Here is a 19,440-nt window from a genome sequence, read left to right on the forward strand (position 1 = left end):
CCTTCAAGAATTTTTCTGTCATCAAGTCTGAACCTTTGGGCAAGTTGTTTCAACTTGGATTCCCCATACTGCTACTCTAGGGAACAGGCCAGTTTGCTGGGAAAATAACTTTAAAGAAAATAAATAATAAAATAAAATATTTATAATATATAAAATACAAATATTTATAAATATTTATATTTTTATTGTTTTAACCGCCAACCGCCCGAATTTAATTAAAATATTTTTTTTTGTCGCGTCATCCGCCCGATCCACGGTTCAGCCGCGGAGTCCACGGCTGCAACCGCCAACCTCGCACCTCGCGTGTCCACATAGATCTGTGCAGGATAGATCCGTCTACCAGCCTTCCCAGTGGACTGAAGGAAACGATGCTCATCTATCCAGCACAGATCTAGGTGGACACGCCCACGAGTGATGTCATATGGGGCAGATTTTCGAAACGGCTTGTAAGGCTAATCACACTCACACCTGGTGGTATAATATGTCCCCTTTAAGGTCTTTACATGTAACTTTTTATTTGAATCTTAATAACAGGCATTGACTGATTATGTTATGATATGATTAATGCATTGCAGGTGTCCCATTTTGATTTGGAGGACATGATAGTGGACATCGGTTACTGGTTCAAGGGTAGCACAAATCGGAAAGGATACCTGATAGGTAGGCCTATGCATGTTCGATACTATTAAGTGTAATATTGAAATGCTGAGCTGTAGAAAAGATATGATATGGAATTAAATGTCTGGAACAGAGTTTTGTGAGCTCCATGAAGCAGAGTACATGGAGGTCCTCCTCCATGTCTCGGTTCGTTGGCTAAGCCTTGAACATTGGCTATGTGATACATAACATGTGATATTTAGCCTTTTACCTAGCATTTTGTCACTTCATGAGTAGAAACCTTGTAAGGTGTGTGGTAGTCCCTCCATTAACAGTGGGCTTCTGGTTGGATTTCTTGCCCTATGTGTCTAGCTGATATTGCAGCATCAGCATGTTATATCATTTATGTTAACAAGGTATGCTGTATCTCTAACAGGAAGAAAGTTGAACATTGGGTTCACAACCCGGGCTAAACTCAACAGACTACTTGACAAGGGTGACATCAAAGTAAACCACAGCAGGTGGATTAATTCCATGAACCTGTGTTATGTTTCCTGACAAGTGCTGTGGACTATGCACTAAAGAAGCTGCCACTGAAAGAGCCACTACAACATTCAAAATGTGTAGATGTACGGCAGAGGGCTGAAAGTGACATCGGAGATGCCCTGTACTTGGTTTTCTTTTTTCCTCCAAATATTGTCTATCATCTTAGCTAAAATACCCTGCTTTTTATGATGATATATGTTCTCTCCTAAACTGCACATGAGCTATTCTTATATGGCTTCTCCTCAAAGATGTGTATGAACTGCTGCTGGTTGATGACAATATACCTAAAACGTAACAACATGTAACTCTACTTTCTTAAATAGGTTTCCCCATCTCCTCCCATACCATGGTCCAGAGGAGCATAACCTTCTGGGTGAGGAGTTTCTTAGTTATCCAAACCCATGCCAATGATATCCCTGTAGGACGAAACTGAAATGGAAAGCTTCTGGGCTGAAATGGCAACCCGGAAACATAAGGTAAACAATTTATTTTGTTGTGTTTCCATTTGGCAGGTGTGGCTTGGCTGTGTTGCTATAAAATTGTTGCATGCACATATTGTCATGCATTTTGCAAATTTTGCATATTTTATCTGAACTGTGTTAATGGTATACCTACAGTATACGTACAGTTTTAAATAATCAATAAAAAATCAAGGTATGTTCTTCCATTGTGTTCTTGATGCATTTTCCATAGGTGACCGGAGCCAACGAATTAGAGAGGCTTGCTGCCGTCGCCAAGCTGGTCCTGGTGTTGCCCCATTCCAACGCAGACGCTGAGAGGGTGTTTTCAGTTGTGGGACTGAACAAAACCAAGACCAGAATCAGCCTAGCATTGGATGGCACCCTGTCCTCAATAATGACCATAAAGATGGCCGACCTTCAAGCCCGGTTTCAAATGGAAGCCCCCCTCAGATGTCATCAAGGCCTCCAAGAAGGCCACAGGCCAGTATAACCGTGCCCATCAGACCCAGGATTTGCAGCCAGACGGACACTTGACGCCCTGGTGAGAGAGGAGAGAGGTTGGGAGACGAGGAGAAAAGAGAGGAGGAGAGGAGAAGAAAGTGGAGGAGATGATGAGAGAACGGGGTAGAATAAAAAGAGGAGCGAAGAGACAAGAGGTGAGAGGAGAAAGGAGAAAAGAGGACAGGAAAATGTGCGTTTGAGCAAGTGGCTGGGGTTTGTGTGTGTGTGTGTGTGTGTGTGTGTGTGTGTGTGTGTGTGTGTGTGTGTGTGTGTGTGTGTGTGTGTGTGTGTGTGTGTGTGTGTGTGTGTGTGTGTGTGTGTGTGTGTGTGTGTGTGAGAGTTTCAGTGGGAGCGTGCATGTGGACATGTGTTCATTTAAAAAAGTATATCTGAGTGTGTGTGTGTGTGTGTGTGTGTGTGTGTGTGTGTGTTTGGGTGTGTGTGTTTGGGTGTGTATGTACCCAGTCATCATCAGAGCAAAATCCCCACTCCTTCTGAGTGGCACATGTCGTGGCAATTTCTCTATCAGAGTTAGCGTCTAAGACAGATGAGATATTTAGATGCAAAAAGCACACAATACTTACAATCAGAGATACATCACAACATGCATCAACATATAATATAACAGGCGTACACTACAATAATCGGAGGCCTCAGATGGAAGTTCCGCCCTGCGTCTTACTTCATACTCTAAAAGGTACGCCAGGAGAAGTCCACCGAGTGTTCCAAGTCATGGGTTCTTATTCACTTGGGTTGGGTTCTGGAGGGTGTCTGTCCCCCAATTAACCAAAAGCCTTTGTTTACCAGATGGTAATATTTACAATTTAAGCTTCCCACGATGTCATAAAAGGGGGTAACGGCCGTGCCATGTAACCCTTTGCTTTCTTCTGTCTCTGACAGAAGAACATAATCCTACAAGTTGAATGCAAATACAATTCAACTTTACTTTGAGTTATTTGTTGAGCTATTTTTCCATAGAGTTCAGTAATAACTATCCTTTAACCTCTGAATTCTGACTCACCGCAAACACTGACTCAGAGTTTGGTTAACCATCTCTCTCTTTCTCGCTCTATTGATCGAGTTGTTCCTATTGATCGGTTTGCTCACAGGCCGAACTTCATCCCTCTGAACAGGCTGATGGCAGCGGCCCTGACGGGAAATCAGACACTGACAACACAAGATGAGTCAGCACCACAAGCACAACAATAACACGTTCTACTGGTTATACTGGGAGCTGACAAGAACCATTACAATCTCCTACTGGTTAGACATGGGGCCGTCCATTACAACCAGTCTTCTACTGATTATAGTGGGAGCTTCCCATTACAACCAGTCTTCTACTGATTATAGTGGGAGCTGCCCAGTCTTCTACTGGTTATAATGGGAGCTGTCCGGTACAACCACAGTCTTCTACTGGTTACACTGGGAACTGCTCAGTACAAAAACAGTTCTCTTCTGGTAAGGACCCTGCAGTACTGATTTTGCAGGAGTCCCGGCAGCGGGTCGGTCAGTGTTATGATGATGTCACTAAGTTTAAGTTTAAGTTTAAATTTTCCGAACTGGAAACAGGAAGCCTGTGTTATACTGATAGTCTTCATGGTCGCCTGTTACCAAGGGGGTACGTGGTTAAATGGTAAGTAGAGCAGGCGGGGTAGTGCGATTCTGTGGTTAGCACCATCACATTCATCTCTTGAACCATGTAGTGTAGAGCAATCCGTCAAACACAGGATGTCTGCTCTTCACGGTGAGTCCAGCTCGAAGTCTGTCCTATACGGTCCCTCTGAAACACTTAAACACTTGTGTTAGGGTTAAAGGAGATTAAGAGGGTTAGGTCTAGAGTTAAGGTTATAGGGTTAAAGGGAAAGAACCTTAAATGTTAGAAGGGTTAGAGGTTTGAGACTTAAAGGTTTGAGAGTTAAAGGTTTGAGAATCAAGGGGTATAGAGTTAAAGGAAAGAGAGGTAAAGGACAGAGGGGACAAGTTTGAGATTTAAAAGGTTATAGAGTTTAGGAAAGAAAGAGTTAAAGGGTTAGAGAGTTACTGGTTAGAGGGATAAAGGTAAGAGTTTAGAAATTAAATATCTTTAGGGTTAGAGAGTTAAATGTTATTAAGTTAAACATTACAGAGTTAAAGGATGAGGGTTATATAACACCACTATCTCTTGGTTTTGCTGCTGTAGTTTCAGTTCTGCTGTTGGTTCTTCTGCTCGCCTCATCACAGACTTACGGTAAATACCTATCAACACAAGTTATGGCTGTTTCTAAAACCAGGATGTGCTCTGACTGCTTCTATAGCAGGGTTGTGCCCTGGCTGTTTGTATAGCCAGGTTCTGCCCTGGCTGTTTCTATAGTCAGGATGTTTTCTGTTGTTACAGCAATGCTGTGCTCTGACTGTTAGGCTGTGTTCTGTTTCTATAACCAGAGATGTTCACACTGTTTCTATAAACAGGTTCTGATTGTTTCTCATGTCCTGTCTGGCCTGTCTCTCTCTCTCTCTCTCTCTCTGTCCCAGTCTGTGTCTCTCGCCGGGTCTCCCTGACTGTCTCTCTCTCTCCTTTGTCTCTCGCCGGGTCTCCCTGACTGTCTCTCTCTCCTTTGTATCTCGACTGGTCCCCCTGACGGTCTCTCTCTCTCTGTCCCAGTCTTTGTCTCTCGCCAGGTCTCCCTGACTGTCTCTCTCTCTCCCTCTGTCCCAGTCTATGTCTCTCGCCCGGTCTCTCTGACTGTCTCCCTCTCTCTCTCTCTGTCTGTCCAAGGCTATGTCTCTGGCCCGGTCTCTCTGACTGTCTCCCTCTCTCTCTCTCTCTGTCTGTCCCAGTCTATGTCTCTCGCCCGGTCTCTCTGACTGTCTCCCTCTCTCTCTCTGTCTGTCCAAGGCTATGTCTCTGGCCCGGTCTCCCTGACTGTCTCTCCCAGTGGAGGGCAGGTGTTCGAGTATGAATCTTTGTCTCTGGGATGCGATCCAGCAGACAGTCCCGAAGGATCTTCCACGTGGATCGTCTGGAGATTTACTCACGAAAGGTTGTGTTCATGGCGATGACGATAATGGATCATGTATTTACGATCACTTGATCATGATGTTGATGCTGTTTTGGGTCTGCAGCCCTTTGCTAAGCGGAGGTTTGTCTTGGTGTGGGAGTCACTGGGGGGAATCATCTTCCACCAACTGCCTCATAGCCACGAGCAAGCAGTCTGACAGTGGCCTGTACTGGTGTCAGTCCTCCCAGGGAGAAAGCAGTTCCGCCCTTCACATCAATGTCACAGGTCACACCATCATCACCACTGTTCCCATCACCGCACTCATCAGCGCCTCAGTGTTTCCATGCAACAACCTGTGTTAATCAGTTTCCATGAAAGTACCATCATCACTATACAGGCCATACTTTTTATCCAATGGTTTAGATGCTATAAGTTGTACTATTAGTGTGCTGTGTGTTCCAGGTGGTCATGTGATCCTTGAGAGTCCAGTCCTTCCCGTGATGGAGGGACATAATGTGACTGTGAGCTGCCGGACAAGAACTCTATCCCCACGTTTCTCCGCTGATTTCTATAAAGACGGGTTACTCGTCATGACTGCGCCGACAGCACGGATGACCATCTACAACGTGTCCAAGTCTGATGAAGGCCTGTACAAGTGTAGTGTGTCTGGCCTGGGACACTCCCCTGAGAGCTGGCTGAACACACAAGGTAGTCAAAGAACATGTTCCTGTATCAATCATCCAACCTACCCGTCCATATATCCGTTTACCATCCATCCATTCCACTATCCATCTCTCTCTCTCTCTCTCTCTCTCTCTCTCTCTCTCTCTCTCTCTCTCTCTCTCTCTATTTCTCTCTCTCTCTCTCTCTCTCTCTCTCTCTCTCTCTCTCTCTCTCTCTCTCTCTCTCTCTCTCTCTCTCTCTCTCTCTCTCTCTCTCTCTCTCTCTCTCTCTCTCTCTCTCTCTCTCTCTCTCTCTCAGGGGCCTATGTCCCTGCCACCCTTTGGGTGTCCAACGGGAGCCAGCAGGTCTTTGAGTACCAGCAGGTGACGGTTTTCTGCGGGGGGTCGGGTGGGGGATGGAGGGTGTGGAGGGTGGCGCTGCCCGCTGCCTCCAGCCTGTCGGCATGCGGAGACAACTGGGGCAGCCCCAGCCCGGGGCTCTGCCATCTCAACTTCACCAAGAAGTACGACACCGCCACCTACTGGTGCCGGTCTGCTACTGGCCAACACAGCAACATGGTCAATATAACAGTCCACGGTACGATAACCTTTTGCTCCACTCTGACCCTCACCTAACTGACCTCATCTTAACCTAACCCTAAACCTCTTTTATCTTAACCCTAACCTAACCCTAACCCTCCCATATCTTTTCCAAACCCTCACCCTAACCCTAAGCATAATCCACCCTTATCTTAACCCTAACCTACCCCTTCTTTATCTTAACACTAACACTAACCTTACCCCAACTATTTTATCTTAACCCTTACCTAACCCTAACACAACCTTAACCCTAATACCTCTTTATCACAAACCTAACCCTCACTTATGTTAACAAAACCCTCAGCCTCCCCTAAGTTATCCCTAACCTAACCCTCTATTATCTTAACCGTAACCTTATCCTACTCTATCTTAACCCTAACCAAACATTCAATTGTCTTAAGGAAACTCTCAACCTAATCATAACCCTCCCTTATCTTAACCATAACCTAAGTCTCCTTTATGTTTAACATCACCTTACCATCCATTATCTTAAAGGAGAAATCCGGTGTACACCATTTTACACCGGATTTCTCCTTTAACCCTTCCATAACCTTAACACCCCTTTATCTTAACCCTAACCTATTCCTAACCATCCCCAATCTTAACAACACTTTATCTATAACTTTTACCTTAACCAAACCCTTGACTTAACCTTGTGCAATGTAGGAAAGGATCTGTTATGTGTTTCAGATGGTCCTGTTATCCTGGAGAGTCCAGTCCTTTCTGTGATGGACGGACAGACTGTGACTCTGAGCTGTAGAACCAAGACCCCTTCCTCAAGTTTCTCAACTTTCTATAAAGACGGCTCCATCATCAAGACTCCGCCTACAGCAAGGATGACCATATATAATGTCTCCAAGTCCGATGAAGGCCTGTACAAGTGTAGCATGTCTGGCCTTGGAGAGTCCCCTGAGAGCTGGCTGGCTGTCAGAGGTGAGAACTCAGGAGGACCTTTGAAATTAAATGCTAACGCTTATCGTATCTTGCTCATCAACACCTCAACCCTTGGCTATAAGAAGTATATCGGTCTAGTAGCTGTATAGCCGTATGCTCCCTGGGTAGCTGTATAGCAATATGCTATCTGTATAGCAGTATGCTAGCTCTGTAGCTGTGTAGCGGAATGTTAGCTCTGATGCGGTACGATAGCTGTGTAGCTGGGTAACAGTATGCTATCTGTGTAGCACTATGCGGGGTCATCCCTATGTTCCCCGGGTGCTAAGGGTTAGGGTCAGGTTTAGGGTCAGGGTTAGGGTTAGGGTTAGGGTTAGGGTTAGGTTTAGGGTGAGGGTTAACCCTAAACCTAACCCTAACCATAACCAATCGGAGGAGAGCCATTCTAACCAATCACAGGCGAATCAGTGGCGAAAAAGGCGGAACTTGCCCCTACCATCCTACGAAAAAAAGATTTGCTCACAGGGTGTTCCCCAGTCACATACAAAGCGGGGACCCGGGGGAACATAGGTACGCTCCCCACTATGCTAGCTGTGCTAACATGTGGTAATTTCTACAGGGGGACTCCAGGCTTCTCCGTCTGAGCCTGAGGAGAAAGGTGAGATGTAGACAGGAAAGCAGTCCCTATGACATCACTTCCTCAAACCCAAACAATTCAATGATATCACTCCAATGATCTCCCTAAATTGGATGATAAAGAGAGAAAGATGACACAATATCGTTGGGTTATATCTTGATTAACTATATAGATGTGAGTCAAAATGAGAGATGAAAAATAGATCAATATTAAATATTAAATACACATAGTAATTAAATATTAAATAAAGACAATGCAATATGAAATATGCACAGACAGTAAATATGAGACACAAGGTATAGATAGAAAGTAATGTTTTTGTGCTCTAGCTGAAGCAGCTTGGCTCCGCACCCTGGTTTGGAGAGCAGCCTTCTACCTGGTGGTGATGCTCCTGCAAGGCATCTCTACTATGCTGCTGATGTCAGTAGACTGCTCCCCTGCTGGTACACGCACTTACTAAAAAATACACACACACACACACACAGACACACAGACACACACACACACACACACACACACACACACTACTGCAACCAGTCTTCACAGATACATACACTACTATACCACCACCCTGCAGGTACACACACACATACTCACACCAACACACACACGCACAAACACACACTACTATACACCCACACACTCTAATGTGTTGACTTCTAATATAACAGCAGTCTCAGTTGACCGAGTCAATGCGGCTGACCAGGGATTGGATGAAGAATATGATGATGTCACACAGGATGTCACCACCCAGCATCTGAAATAATTGCTATCTATGCTTTCTAAACGTTGTATTTATGAATAAGGCTTTTCTTTAAGGACCTCGTTAAACACAAGCCCACCCACATGCATGCTCTCACACACACACACACACACACACACACACACACACACACACACACACACACACACACACACACACACACACACACACACACACACACACACACACACACACACACACACACACACACACACACACAGCAGGACTCTTGGCACTAAAGGCAGTAAATGGTAATCCTGTTAAACCAACATGAGTATAATCCTCGCACACAACGTCTAACTGATCACTGTTTTGATTGTTTTTTTGTTTTGTTTTGACTTGTTTTTGTTTTATTTATTTCTTATTGCTTATGTTTATTTATTTTTACACAATGTCTTGTTTTTTAAAAAATGTATGATGACTATATGCTCTGTAAGGTGACCTTGGGTGTCTTGAAAGTCGCCTCTAAATTAAATGTATTATTATTATTATTATTATAATAACCTTGTAATAAAGACAATATAGCCTACTATGTCTATAAATCTCCCTATTCTCGTATTTACCATCAATGAAGCCTACAAGCTCAAATATTCACTGCGTTACTTATTATTATTAACTAAGTTGGGATTAATATTAGTTATTGTTAGATTCGTAATATTTAAATTATAAGTAGCCTACTAAATTATATTATTACTAGTGTGTGTTAGTGTGTGTGTGCGTGTGTGTGCGTGTGTATGTATGTATGTATGTATGTATGTATGTATGTATGTATGTATGTATGTATGTATGTATGTATGTATGTATGTATGTATGTATGTATGTATGTATGTATGTATGTGTGCGTGCGTGCGTGCGTGTGTGTGTGTGTGTGTGTGTGTGTGTGTGTGTGTGTGTGTGTGTGCGCGCGCTTGTGCCTGCGCGTGTGTATGTATGTATGTATGTATGCATGTGTGTGTGTGTGTGTGTGTGTGTGTGTGTGTGTGTGTGTGTGTGTGTGTGTGTGTGTGTGTGTGTGTGTGTGTGTGTGTGTGTGTGTGTGTGTGTGTGTGTGTGTGTGCGCTTGTGCCTGTGCGTGCGTGTGTGTAGTGGGTATGTGTGTGTGTGTGTGTGTGTGGGTGTGTGTGTGTGCGTGTGTGTGTGTGTGTGTGTGTGTGTGTGTGTGTGTGTGTGTGTGTGTGTGTGTGTGTGTGTGTGTGTGTGTGTGTGTGTGTGTGTGTGTGTGACTGTGTGTGTGTGTGTGTGTGTGTGTGTGTGTGTGTGTGTGTGTGTGTGTGTGTGTGTGTGTGTGTGTGTGTGTGTGTGTGTGTTTGTCTCCACGGGCTAAGGAATTTAAAGGACGTGGCATAGGATTCACTTTCACGCATTCGCGAACTTTCTGCAGCCCACGGGCAAAGAAAAACTCCTGTGATTCCTCGTTTCCATTTGTCCACAGCTGATTGGTCCGCTGTCTGCCTCTGTCACGTCCCATTGGTCCTTCTCTGCGTCACTCTGGCATTGCTTGGGTTTGATTGGTCAAAATGCTGAAAGGGGCGGGACTAATATTTGTTATGACAATTTTTGTGAAGAACGGTCTGAGATTCCTGGAGAATTTGGGACGTGGGGAGAGGGGCTGGCGGAGTGCAGATTTACAAGCGGACAGAGAGAATAACATCCAAGCTGTTCTACACCAACATGGCGTCTTGTGGTCCTTTTCTCCTCCTGGCTCTCCTCATGGGTCTCCTCCTCGTCCTCCAGAGCTCCGCAGCGGAGCCGAGCGCCCACCCAGGTGAGCCCGGCCACAGCGACCCCTCGCCGGCTTCGTGGAGCCACCCAGTCCCAAGCGAGGACGTTTCCACCACGACCTCTTAGTTGCAGTTCCATGGAATACCTTATTCATGAGATATAAGTGTTATATATCATTATTCACGAGATATATAAGTGTTATCTCAATGTATTTAATGGTACATAGATATGAGCAACTTTCTGACAATAATTCTGTGACGCGTATATTTTTCCATTGAACGCGTCAAAGACTTCACAGAAAGTTCCTCATTCATGATAAACGTTGATTTGTGTGAAACCAAATGCATGCCGATACAAAGAGAATGACCCAAGCTGTCCTTAGTTAGGCAATATTAGTGAGTGATCACCATTATTAATAAATCAGATAAGACTTATAATTTTAGGAGTTGGACTCTCCATTTGGGAACTGCGACTGAGGGGTCGAAATGTCCCCTTCTTCGCTTGGGACTAGGCCACCCCTGCAGCTGCTTCTCCTTATTCTACCCCTTACTTGCTCACTCCATTAACTCTGGGTTTCTATTCTGACCTCAGATAAATATAACTCATAGTAATACCACAAGTGTTACCATCAGTGGATCTGAAGCTTTCTGAGAGCTAGCAGGGAGCTAACGTGCTAACGGAGAATAAGAGGACAGCTTTACTAACGCAACACAATCTTTTTCTGGGAATGACATGGCAGCGTTACTACAACGTTTATCTAGACATGTCGTGGGAGCGTTACTAACACTAAACATCCTTTATCTAGACATGTCGTGGCAGCGTTACTAACACAACACATCCTTTATCCAGACATGTCCTTGGACTGTTAGTGTTACTAACACAACACATCCTTTATCTAGACATATCGTGGGAGCGTTACTAACACAACTACACACTTTGTCAGGACATGTCGTGGGAGGCTGGGAGCGTTACTTAATACTTACACACAACTTCAATATTTATAGACATGTCCTGAGAGCGTTACTGACCATACACAACGTTTAGTAAGACATTTCATGGCAGAAGTATTATATATCTACATACTTAACCGCATAACCTTTTTTTTCATTGTCTACATATTTGTACGTTGGTCTTTAATATTATCACTATTCTGTGAGTATTAACATGTTTAACTAACTTTACCTTGAATATTCTGCCTGTTAAAAAAATTTATATAGGTCGTTCAACAAACCTACAAAAAGATAGCTATCTAGAATAAATTATATAAAGATAAAACTACCAACAAGTTATACCTATACTTTTCTGTCTAGAACTAAAATTTAGAAAACTATTTTTACATTTTTCTAAAACTCATCCCTGTAACTATCTAGACAGAACAATCATCACTACAACATATCACTTGCACTATCACTCACTAGAACAATCTAGAACCTATCATCAGGCTAAACCTATCCGGAAAACATCATAACTGAATCTATCTAGAACATAGCATCAGTATAACTACAACATATCTTACGTGGAACATAGCAAAATAACTATCTGTCTATGTGCCTAACCATCTCTAAAAGCAAAGCGGCCCGGGAATCAATATGACACAAGGCAGTATCACTCAAAGAGATTCAAAGTTTATTCAGATGTTTTAAGCATTTATACAGTGGGAATGAGATAATCGAGCCCTGTATGTTAAAAAAAAGTAGTTACACAAACTGTCCGGGACCAGATATATGCAACCAACATAGGTTGGGATTACCAGTCTTCGAAAAGCAGTCGATATGTTGGCTGCATCCTAGGAGCAGGGAAGGCGATTAGAATACCTGAGAGTAATCTGTTGAACACAGATAGTACGTTTTGAGTGATCAGGGATACAAAGTATTATGTAAGGACAAACTTACATCTCTCCTCCTCCACTCTCCTCCCGTCTTTCCTCTCCCCTCCTCTCTGCTCTCTCTTCCTGCTCACCTCTGTCCTCTCCTCTCCTCTCCTCTCCTCACCTCAATACTCTCCTCACCCCTCTCCTCTCCCCTCATCACTCCTCTCCTCAACTCAGCTCACCTCTCTCCTTACTCCTCTTCTCCCCTCTCTCTTTCTCTCCTCCTCACTCCTCTCCTCTCTCCTCTCCAACCTCCTCCCTTTTCTCTCTCATCTCCTCTCCCCTCTCCTCTGAGGCACAATGGGAGGCTCACTGAAAATGTTTGTCCCAGTTTCATGCGGAACAAGAGCAATTCATTGAGTGTGTGTGTGTGTGTGTGTGTGTGTGTGTGTGTGTGTGTGTGTGTGTGTGTGTGTGTGTGTGTGTGTGTGTGTGTGTGTGTGTGTGTGTGTGTGTGTGTGTGTGTGTGTGTGTGTGTGTGTGTGTGTGTAGAGAGCTTGCTAGTTATCACAGCAGCTACAGAGGAGACCGATGGCTACAAACGGTTTATGAGGACCGCCAAAGAGTTCAACTACACTGTCAAGGTAACACACAGACACACACACACACACACACACACACACACACACACACACACACACACACACACACACACACTGTGAATATAAACTGTGATCGCTGAACATTTGTGTGTTTATTTCTTATTGTGTGTGTGTGTGTGTAGGTGCTGGGTCTGGGGGAGGAGTGGAAGGGGGGGGACGTGGCCAATACGGTTGGGGGGGGGCAGAAGGTTCGCTGGCTGAAGAAAGAGCTTCTGAAACACGGTGACCAGCGGCACCTGGTCATCCTCTTCGTAGACAGGTAACGCTGTGTGGGTGTGTGTTTGTGTGTGTGTGTGTGTGTGTGTGTGTGTGTGTGTGTGTGTGTGTGTGTGTGTGTGTGTGGGTGGGTGTGGGTGTGGGTGGGTGTGTCTGGGCGTGGTTGAACAGCTCTGTGGATATTAAAGCAGAACGAAACACATGATATGGGAGCCTCGATATCCATGTATCTCTGACCTGCTACCTGATAGCCTGCCCTGTGTCTCTCTCTGTGAAGAGAACCCAACGTTTACAAAGTCACGCATTGTCACAACAATAATGATGACAATGTCGGCCTGTCCTGTTTCCCTTTGGTCACCTGACCTCCTACAGGTTCACCAGAAGGCCAGGAAAACATGACACATCTCTGTTAAATTGTTACAGTGGCGTTCTTCTTTTACTAAGCCACTGTTTGGGCGGGGTTGACGCCCAACAGTCCTAAAAATAAGGACACGTGGATCCACAGTCAAGAAAGTGACTTTATTATCAAAACACAGCAAAGATAATCTTCATTGACTTTCAAAGGAGATCAAACGTAATCAATAATTTGCAGCTGTAATAAATAATTTCCATTGTCCAATCATCATTGGAAAACGGAGCAAACACAAATGTTACTATTTTTTACATCTTAATGCAAATGCGTTTAAATACCAATTAATCATGCTGTGTCTATCACCTCTCTCGCTCATTATGCTCTCTCTCTCTCTCTCTCTCTCTCTCTCTCTCTCTCTCTCTCTCTCTCTCTAGTTATGATGTCATCTTTGCGTCGGGCCCCGAGGAGCTCCTCCGCAGGTTCCGGAGGTACGGTCACCGGGTCATCTTCTCGGCGGAGGGCTTCTGCTGGCCGGACCAGAGGCTGGCCTCCAAGTACCCCCCTGTCCACGTAGGGAAGAGGTACCTCAACTCTGGAGGTACTAGTACTGCATATACTACTATCTATACTATATACACCCATTTTTCCACATGGGGAAGAGCTACCTCAACTCTGGATCTACTAGTTCTAGGAATACTACTATGTATAGTATATGTAACCCCTGTCCACATAGGCAAGAGCTACCATGGAGGTACTAGTACTACATATACTATATACAGCTGTGTGTTCTCTTGGTATACAGGCTTCATGGGCTATGCCCCAGACATCAGCTCCATCGTCCAGCAGTGGAGAAACAAAGACAGCGACGATGACCAGCTGTTCTACACCAAGATATACCTGGACCAAACCCTACGAGTTAGTACGACTACTAATACTACTAGAATACTTCTACTCTACACCAAGATATACCTGGATATCAACCTACGAGTTACTACTACTACTAATACTACTAATATTACTATAATACTTCTAATAATGCTATAATACTACTAATACCACATTCCTATACCAAGATACTAACCAATACCCGCAACCTGCTAAACTACTTAAACTGCGACCCCATTTCTACGACTGAACAAAACTAGAGGAGGTAGAGCTAATGGCCGACAGGAAGTAGCACTTATGCTCTACAGAAGGTAGTTATTTTACTTTACAGGAAGTAGTTCTAATACTCTAAAAGAAGTGGTGCTAATACTGTACAGCAAGTAAAGATACTACTCTAGAGGAAGAAGTACTTTGCTTACTTTACAGTGAAAATAATCTGTTTCTATCTCCAGAGCAAGTACAACATGACGCTGGACCACCGATCCAGAATATTCCAGAACCTCAACGGAGCCATTGGTGAGACAGAGACACACACATATCATCACACTCACACGTTGACATGCACATTCCATTTCACAGGCACGCACACGCGCACACACACACACACAAACACACACAATCTGTGTTCATGAAGGTCCCATTGTGTTTCAGATGAGGTGGTGTTGAAGTTTGAGAAGGCCCGGGTGAGGGTCCGGAATGTTGCTTACGATACACTTCCTGTTGTCATCCATGGCAACGGACCCACCAAGGTAACCATGGTGATCACTGACATCCTGTCATGTCGATACGGTCCATCTAGAACTGGTCTCTACATGTCTGTCCCTGCCTGTCTGTCTGTGTCTCTACCTGTCTGTCTATCTACTCGTCTGTCTCTTGTCCGTCTCTCTACCTGTCTCTCTGTCTGTCCATCTCTTTACTTGACCCTCTCTCGACCTGTCTGTCTGTCTACCAATCTGTCTCTCTTCCTGTGTCTCTCCCTCTACCGCTCTGTTTGACCGTCGCTATATTTGTCTGTCTTTTGACCTGTCTCTCAACCTGTCGGTCTCACCTTCAGCCTGTCTCTCCACCTGTCTGTCTGCAGCTCCAGCTGAACTACCTGGGCAACTATGTCCCTACGGCCTGGACCCATGAGAACGGCTGTGGCGTCTGTGACAACGACGTACTGGACCTCAACGACCTGCCGGTATGCACACGGGAGCTCTGCCGTATCTGAGTCAAACTCGGACCGATGAATGCGTCACAACGCCACTGATGTCCAAGCAGTCATCCTACGTGATACGCACTATGCTATGTTTACTTTTATATATTTTTTAACTCTCTGAATATTCAAACATTCGCTAAAATTACCTTACGATTATTCAAAGCTTGAACATATGTATTCGGGCAGCCCCAGCGCACACACACACACACACACACACACACACACACATATGCATGCACTACACACACACCGACATGTACATATGTATGACATTTACATTTATATACAAATATACACAAACACACGCCCACACACACATATGCACACACATTCACTCACACACATATAGACACACCATCACACACATACACTATCACACGCACACACACACACATATATACACATAAACACACACACACACACACACATAAGCAAGTGAACACACATATTGTGCCTCATGTTGCTGTTTCTGTTTGTGTGTGTGTGTGTGTGTGTGTGTGTGTGTCTGTGTGTCTGTGTGTGCGTGCGTGCGTGTGTGTGTGTGCGCGCACGCGCGTGTGTGTGTGTGTGTGCGTGTGCGTGTGCGTGTGTGTGCGTGCAGGACGAGGAGCTACCCCTGGTGTATGTTGCAGTGTTTATTGAGCAGCCGACTCCGTTCCTGGAGGAGTTTCTGGAGAGGCTGACGACCTTCAACTACCCCGTTTCTAGGATACGACTCTTCATACACAACAACGTGAGACCCCCCCCCCCCCCCCCCCCCCCCCCGAGCTATCTCACTGCTGCTCCTATCTCATTTAACATAATCAAATTTAATATATCATAACATTATCATAATCTTGTTGATGAAATATAATCCAGGTCTTTCCTGTGAATCTAATCAAATCAAGGAAGTGTATCATGTTAATGTTATCTAATCCAGGTGGTGTATCATCTTAATCTAGTCTAATCCAGGTGGTATATCATGTTAATCTAGTCTAATCCAGGTGGTATATCATGTTATTCTAATCTAATCCAGGTGGTATATCATGTTATTCTAATCTAATCCAGGTGGTATATCATGTTAACCTAATCTAATCCAGGTGGTGTATCATGTTAATCTAATCTAATCCAGGTGGTGTATCATGAGCGGCACATCCAGAAGTTCTGGGAGCGCCACAGGGCCTTGTTCCCCGAGGCCCGCCTCGTGGGTCCGGAGGAGAACCTCCAACAGGACCAGGCCAGAACCATGGCTGTGTGAGTGTAGAACCCATAGAACCCCCCCAGAACCTAGACACTGCTAGAACCCTTAACCCATTCTAAAACCCTGCACCCATTCTAGAACCCGTGTACCCCATACTCGTTCCAGAACACACAGACCTGTACCGATTCTAGAATCCTCTACCCATTCTAGAACCCATAGACCTGTACCTATTGTAGAACCCATAGACCTGTATCCATTCTAGAACCCTGAACCAATTCTAGAACCCGTAGACCTGTACCTATTGTAGAGCCTTTAGACCTTAACCCATTCTAGAACCTGTAGAACCCAATCTAGAGCCAATTTACCTGTACCCACCCTAAAACCTATATAGCCCATAGATCCATGTTTCTAGAAACAATAGACCCTAAATTCTGGTGTGTGTGTGTGTGTGTGCGTGTGCGTGTGCGTGTGCGTGTGCGTGTGTGTGTGTGTGTGTGTGTGTGCGTGTGTGCGTGTGTGCGTGCGCGCGTGCGTGCGTAGGGAGGCGTGTAAGAAGAACCCAGACTGCGACTACTACTTCAGCATCGACTCTGACGTGGCGGTCGTCAACAACGACATCCTGCGCCTACTCATCGAGGAGAACAAGTACGCTCTCATACACATACCGCCACACACGCTATGCCCTCACACATAAGACCGCCTACTCACCCGGTGTGGCCCCTCTCCCTCCGTGTGTGTGTGTGTGCGTGCGTGCGTGTGTGTGTGTGTCTCTCTCTATCAGGCCGGTGATCGCTCCCATGCTGTCCAGACATGGGAAGCTATGGAGTAACTTCTGGGGCTCTCTTAGTCCCGAGGGCTTCTACTCCCGCTCCGAGGACTACATCGACATAGTCCAGGCCAAGAGAGTGTGAGTGTTACCGACGCCCGTGTGTACATTACACATCCACATGGCGCATACACATTACCTAGAAGCGTAGTGTTTCCACGGGGGACACCGTTAACAGTATACGTGATATATTTGATATTTTATCGTGCAACTTCGATGCGTCACGTCTTTATTGAGTAGCATGCGTGAGTTCAATGTGACGCGGTGTGTCTCCACCAGGGGTGTGTGGAACGTGCCCTACATCACCCAGGTGTACCTGATCCAGGGCAAGGTGCTGAGGTCCCGGCTGGCCCTGAGCAGCCTCTACCAGCAGGAGGGCATGGACCCCGACATGGTGTTCTGCAGGACCATACGCGACCAGGTAGGAACCCGCCAACCGCACTGATCCCGGATCAGCTTTAGTCGTCTGTTATGATACCAGGTAGCCTCTTTTAATCCCAGGTAAAGTGAGGTATTATCATATTTTGAGCGTAGGGAAACGTCATTTTGGACTTCTATGTAACTTGTTGCATGATTGGTCTAACAATAAAGTTGACTTTGACTTTGACTAATCCCCAATCAGAATAATGGGTGGTAACCCTTCTGTGTGTGTGTGTGTGTGTGTGTGTGTGTGTGTGTGTGTGTGTGTGTGTGTGTGTGTGTGTGTGTGTGTGTGTGTGTGTGTGTGTGTGTGTGTGTGTGTGTGTGTGTGTGTGTGTGTGTGTGTAACAGGGTGTGTTTATGTTCGTGTCGAACCGAGATGAGTTTGGTCGCCTGGTCTCCTCCACCAACTACAACACCTCCAGACTCCACCCTGACATGTGGCAGATCTTCGACAACCCTTTGGTACGTTCAACCTCTGTACTGGCCTCTAAACATCTGCACCGTGCTCTAAGAATCTGCTTCAACATCTGGGCTGGCATCTAAACATCTGCCCTCTCCTCTAAACATCTGCACTGTTAAACTGTGTGTGTTTGTGTGTGTGGGTGGTAGGACTGGAAGGAGAAGTACATTCATGAAAACTACTCCAAGATTTTTACGGACCAGAAGAACTTTGTCGAAGAGGTAACCATGGCAACATGGATGGATAACGTGGATGGGTTTAATATTTAAAAAAAAATATTATAATAAAATAGATCAAAAAATAAAAAGATTGTACCTTGCAGCCCCATTTTGACAATGTTCTCCTAAATCACACGTGTGTGTGTCTGTGTGTGTGTTTGTATGTCTGTGTGTGTGTATCTGTGTGTCTGATTGTGTGTGTGTCTGTGTGTCTCTGTGTGTGTGTGTGTGTCTGTGTGTGTGTTTGTATGTCTGTGTGTGTGTATCTGTGTGTCTGATTGTGTGTGTGTCTCTGTGTGTGTGTGTGTCTGTGTGTGGTGTGTGTGTGTGTGTGTTTGTGTGTGTGTCTAGCCGTGTCCAGATGTATACTGGTTCCCCGCCTTCTCCGAGAGGATGTGTGACGACCTGGTGGAGACCATGGAGGAGAACGGGGAGTGGTCTGGTGGACGCCACAAGGTAGAGAGAGAGAGAGAGAGAGAGAGAGAGAGACTTTGAGAGAGAGGGAGAGAGAGAGAGAGAGAGAGAACGTCACCTTATTTGACCTAATCATCCCGTTAGCTACACAGCACTTCCATGCGTTTCTCTCCTGATCCGCCCTGAGCACGGCTCTTCTTGGATCCACTCAGGTATTACACATAATGATGAACAGTAATACAATGAAACCTGACCCGGACCCAATAGTCCGTAATAAAACATGGACCCTAAGCCGTACGGGTCCTGGGTTGGGTCATGGATCCTAGGGTTCGGGTAGACCTGTGAATAAATTGAACATCAAACATCAGATATTGACCTCACCCCCACCCTGAAATACACGCTAGCACATAAACAAGAGAATGCTGGGTGTTAACA

At 45.2% G+C, this 19,440-nt stretch overlaps 2 protein-coding genes across 2 annotated transcripts; both read left to right on the plus strand.

Moving 5' to 3' along the window:
- Positions 1 to 511: 511 nt before the first annotated feature.
- On the plus strand, positions 512 to 8,639 carry LOC130370431 (hemicentin-1-like). The gene is made up of 13 exons (XM_056576186.1): positions 512 to 660; positions 1,034 to 1,619; positions 1,837 to 2,260; positions 3,239 to 3,849; positions 4,285 to 4,332; positions 4,981 to 5,125; positions 5,208 to 5,368; positions 5,546 to 5,791; positions 6,065 to 6,343; positions 7,036 to 7,278; positions 7,856 to 7,894; positions 8,203 to 8,316; positions 8,545 to 8,639. The coding sequence occupies exons 4-13, from the start codon at positions 3,834 to 3,836 to the stop codon at positions 8,637 to 8,639; spliced, it is 1,386 nt and encodes a 461-aa protein (XP_056432161.1). The 5' UTR covers positions 512 to 660; positions 1,034 to 1,619; positions 1,837 to 2,260; positions 3,239 to 3,833.
- Positions 8,640 to 10,193: 1,554 nt separating this feature from the next.
- On the plus strand, positions 10,194 to 19,101 carry LOC130370093 (multifunctional procollagen lysine hydroxylase and glycosyltransferase LH3-like). Its single transcript, XM_056575767.1, has 16 exons — positions 10,194 to 10,401; positions 12,721 to 12,812; positions 12,953 to 13,089; positions 13,833 to 13,996; positions 14,201 to 14,313; positions 14,736 to 14,799; positions 14,935 to 15,032; positions 15,365 to 15,466; positions 16,086 to 16,217; positions 16,596 to 16,717; positions 17,205 to 17,309; positions 17,446 to 17,571; positions 17,770 to 17,911; positions 18,262 to 18,375; positions 18,523 to 18,594; positions 18,943 to 19,101. Exons 1-16 carry the CDS (start codon positions 10,308 to 10,310, stop codon positions 19,084 to 19,086), a joined length of 1,821 nt encoding a protein of 606 aa, XP_056431742.1. The 5' UTR covers positions 10,194 to 10,307; the 3' UTR covers positions 19,087 to 19,101.
- The last annotated feature ends 339 nt before the right edge of the window (positions 19,102 to 19,440 follow it).

This window comes from Gadus chalcogrammus, chromosome 17 (genome assembly GCF_026213295.1).
Source record: "Gadus chalcogrammus isolate NIFS_2021 chromosome 17, NIFS_Gcha_1.0, whole genome shotgun sequence".
Lineage (NCBI taxonomy): Eukaryota > Metazoa > Chordata > Actinopteri > Gadiformes > Gadidae > Gadus > Gadus chalcogrammus.

Excerpts from the sequence above, each read along its gene's own strand:
- LOC130370431 (XM_056576186.1), top strand. Across the intron at positions 6,344-7,035 it reads GGTCAATATAACAGTCCACG|ATGGTCCTGTTATCCTGGAG; the intron begins GTACGATAACCT and ends TATGTGTTTCAG. Across the intron at positions 7,279-7,855 it reads GAGCTGGCTGGCTGTCAGAG|GGGGACTCCAGGCTTCTCCG; the intron begins GTGAGAACTCAG and ends TAATTTCTACAG.
- LOC130370093 (XM_056575767.1), top strand. The coding sequence starts at position 10,308 with ATGGCGTCTTGTGGTCCTTTTCTCCTCCTGGCTCTCCTCATGGGTCTC. Across the intron at positions 10,402-12,720 it reads GGAGCCGAGCGCCCACCCAG|AGAGCTTGCTAGTTATCACA; the intron begins GTGAGCCCGGCC and ends GTGTGTGTGTAG. Across the intron at positions 18,595-18,942 it reads AGAAGAACTTTGTCGAAGAG|CCGTGTCCAGATGTATACTG; the intron begins GTAACCATGGCA and ends GTGTGTGTCTAG.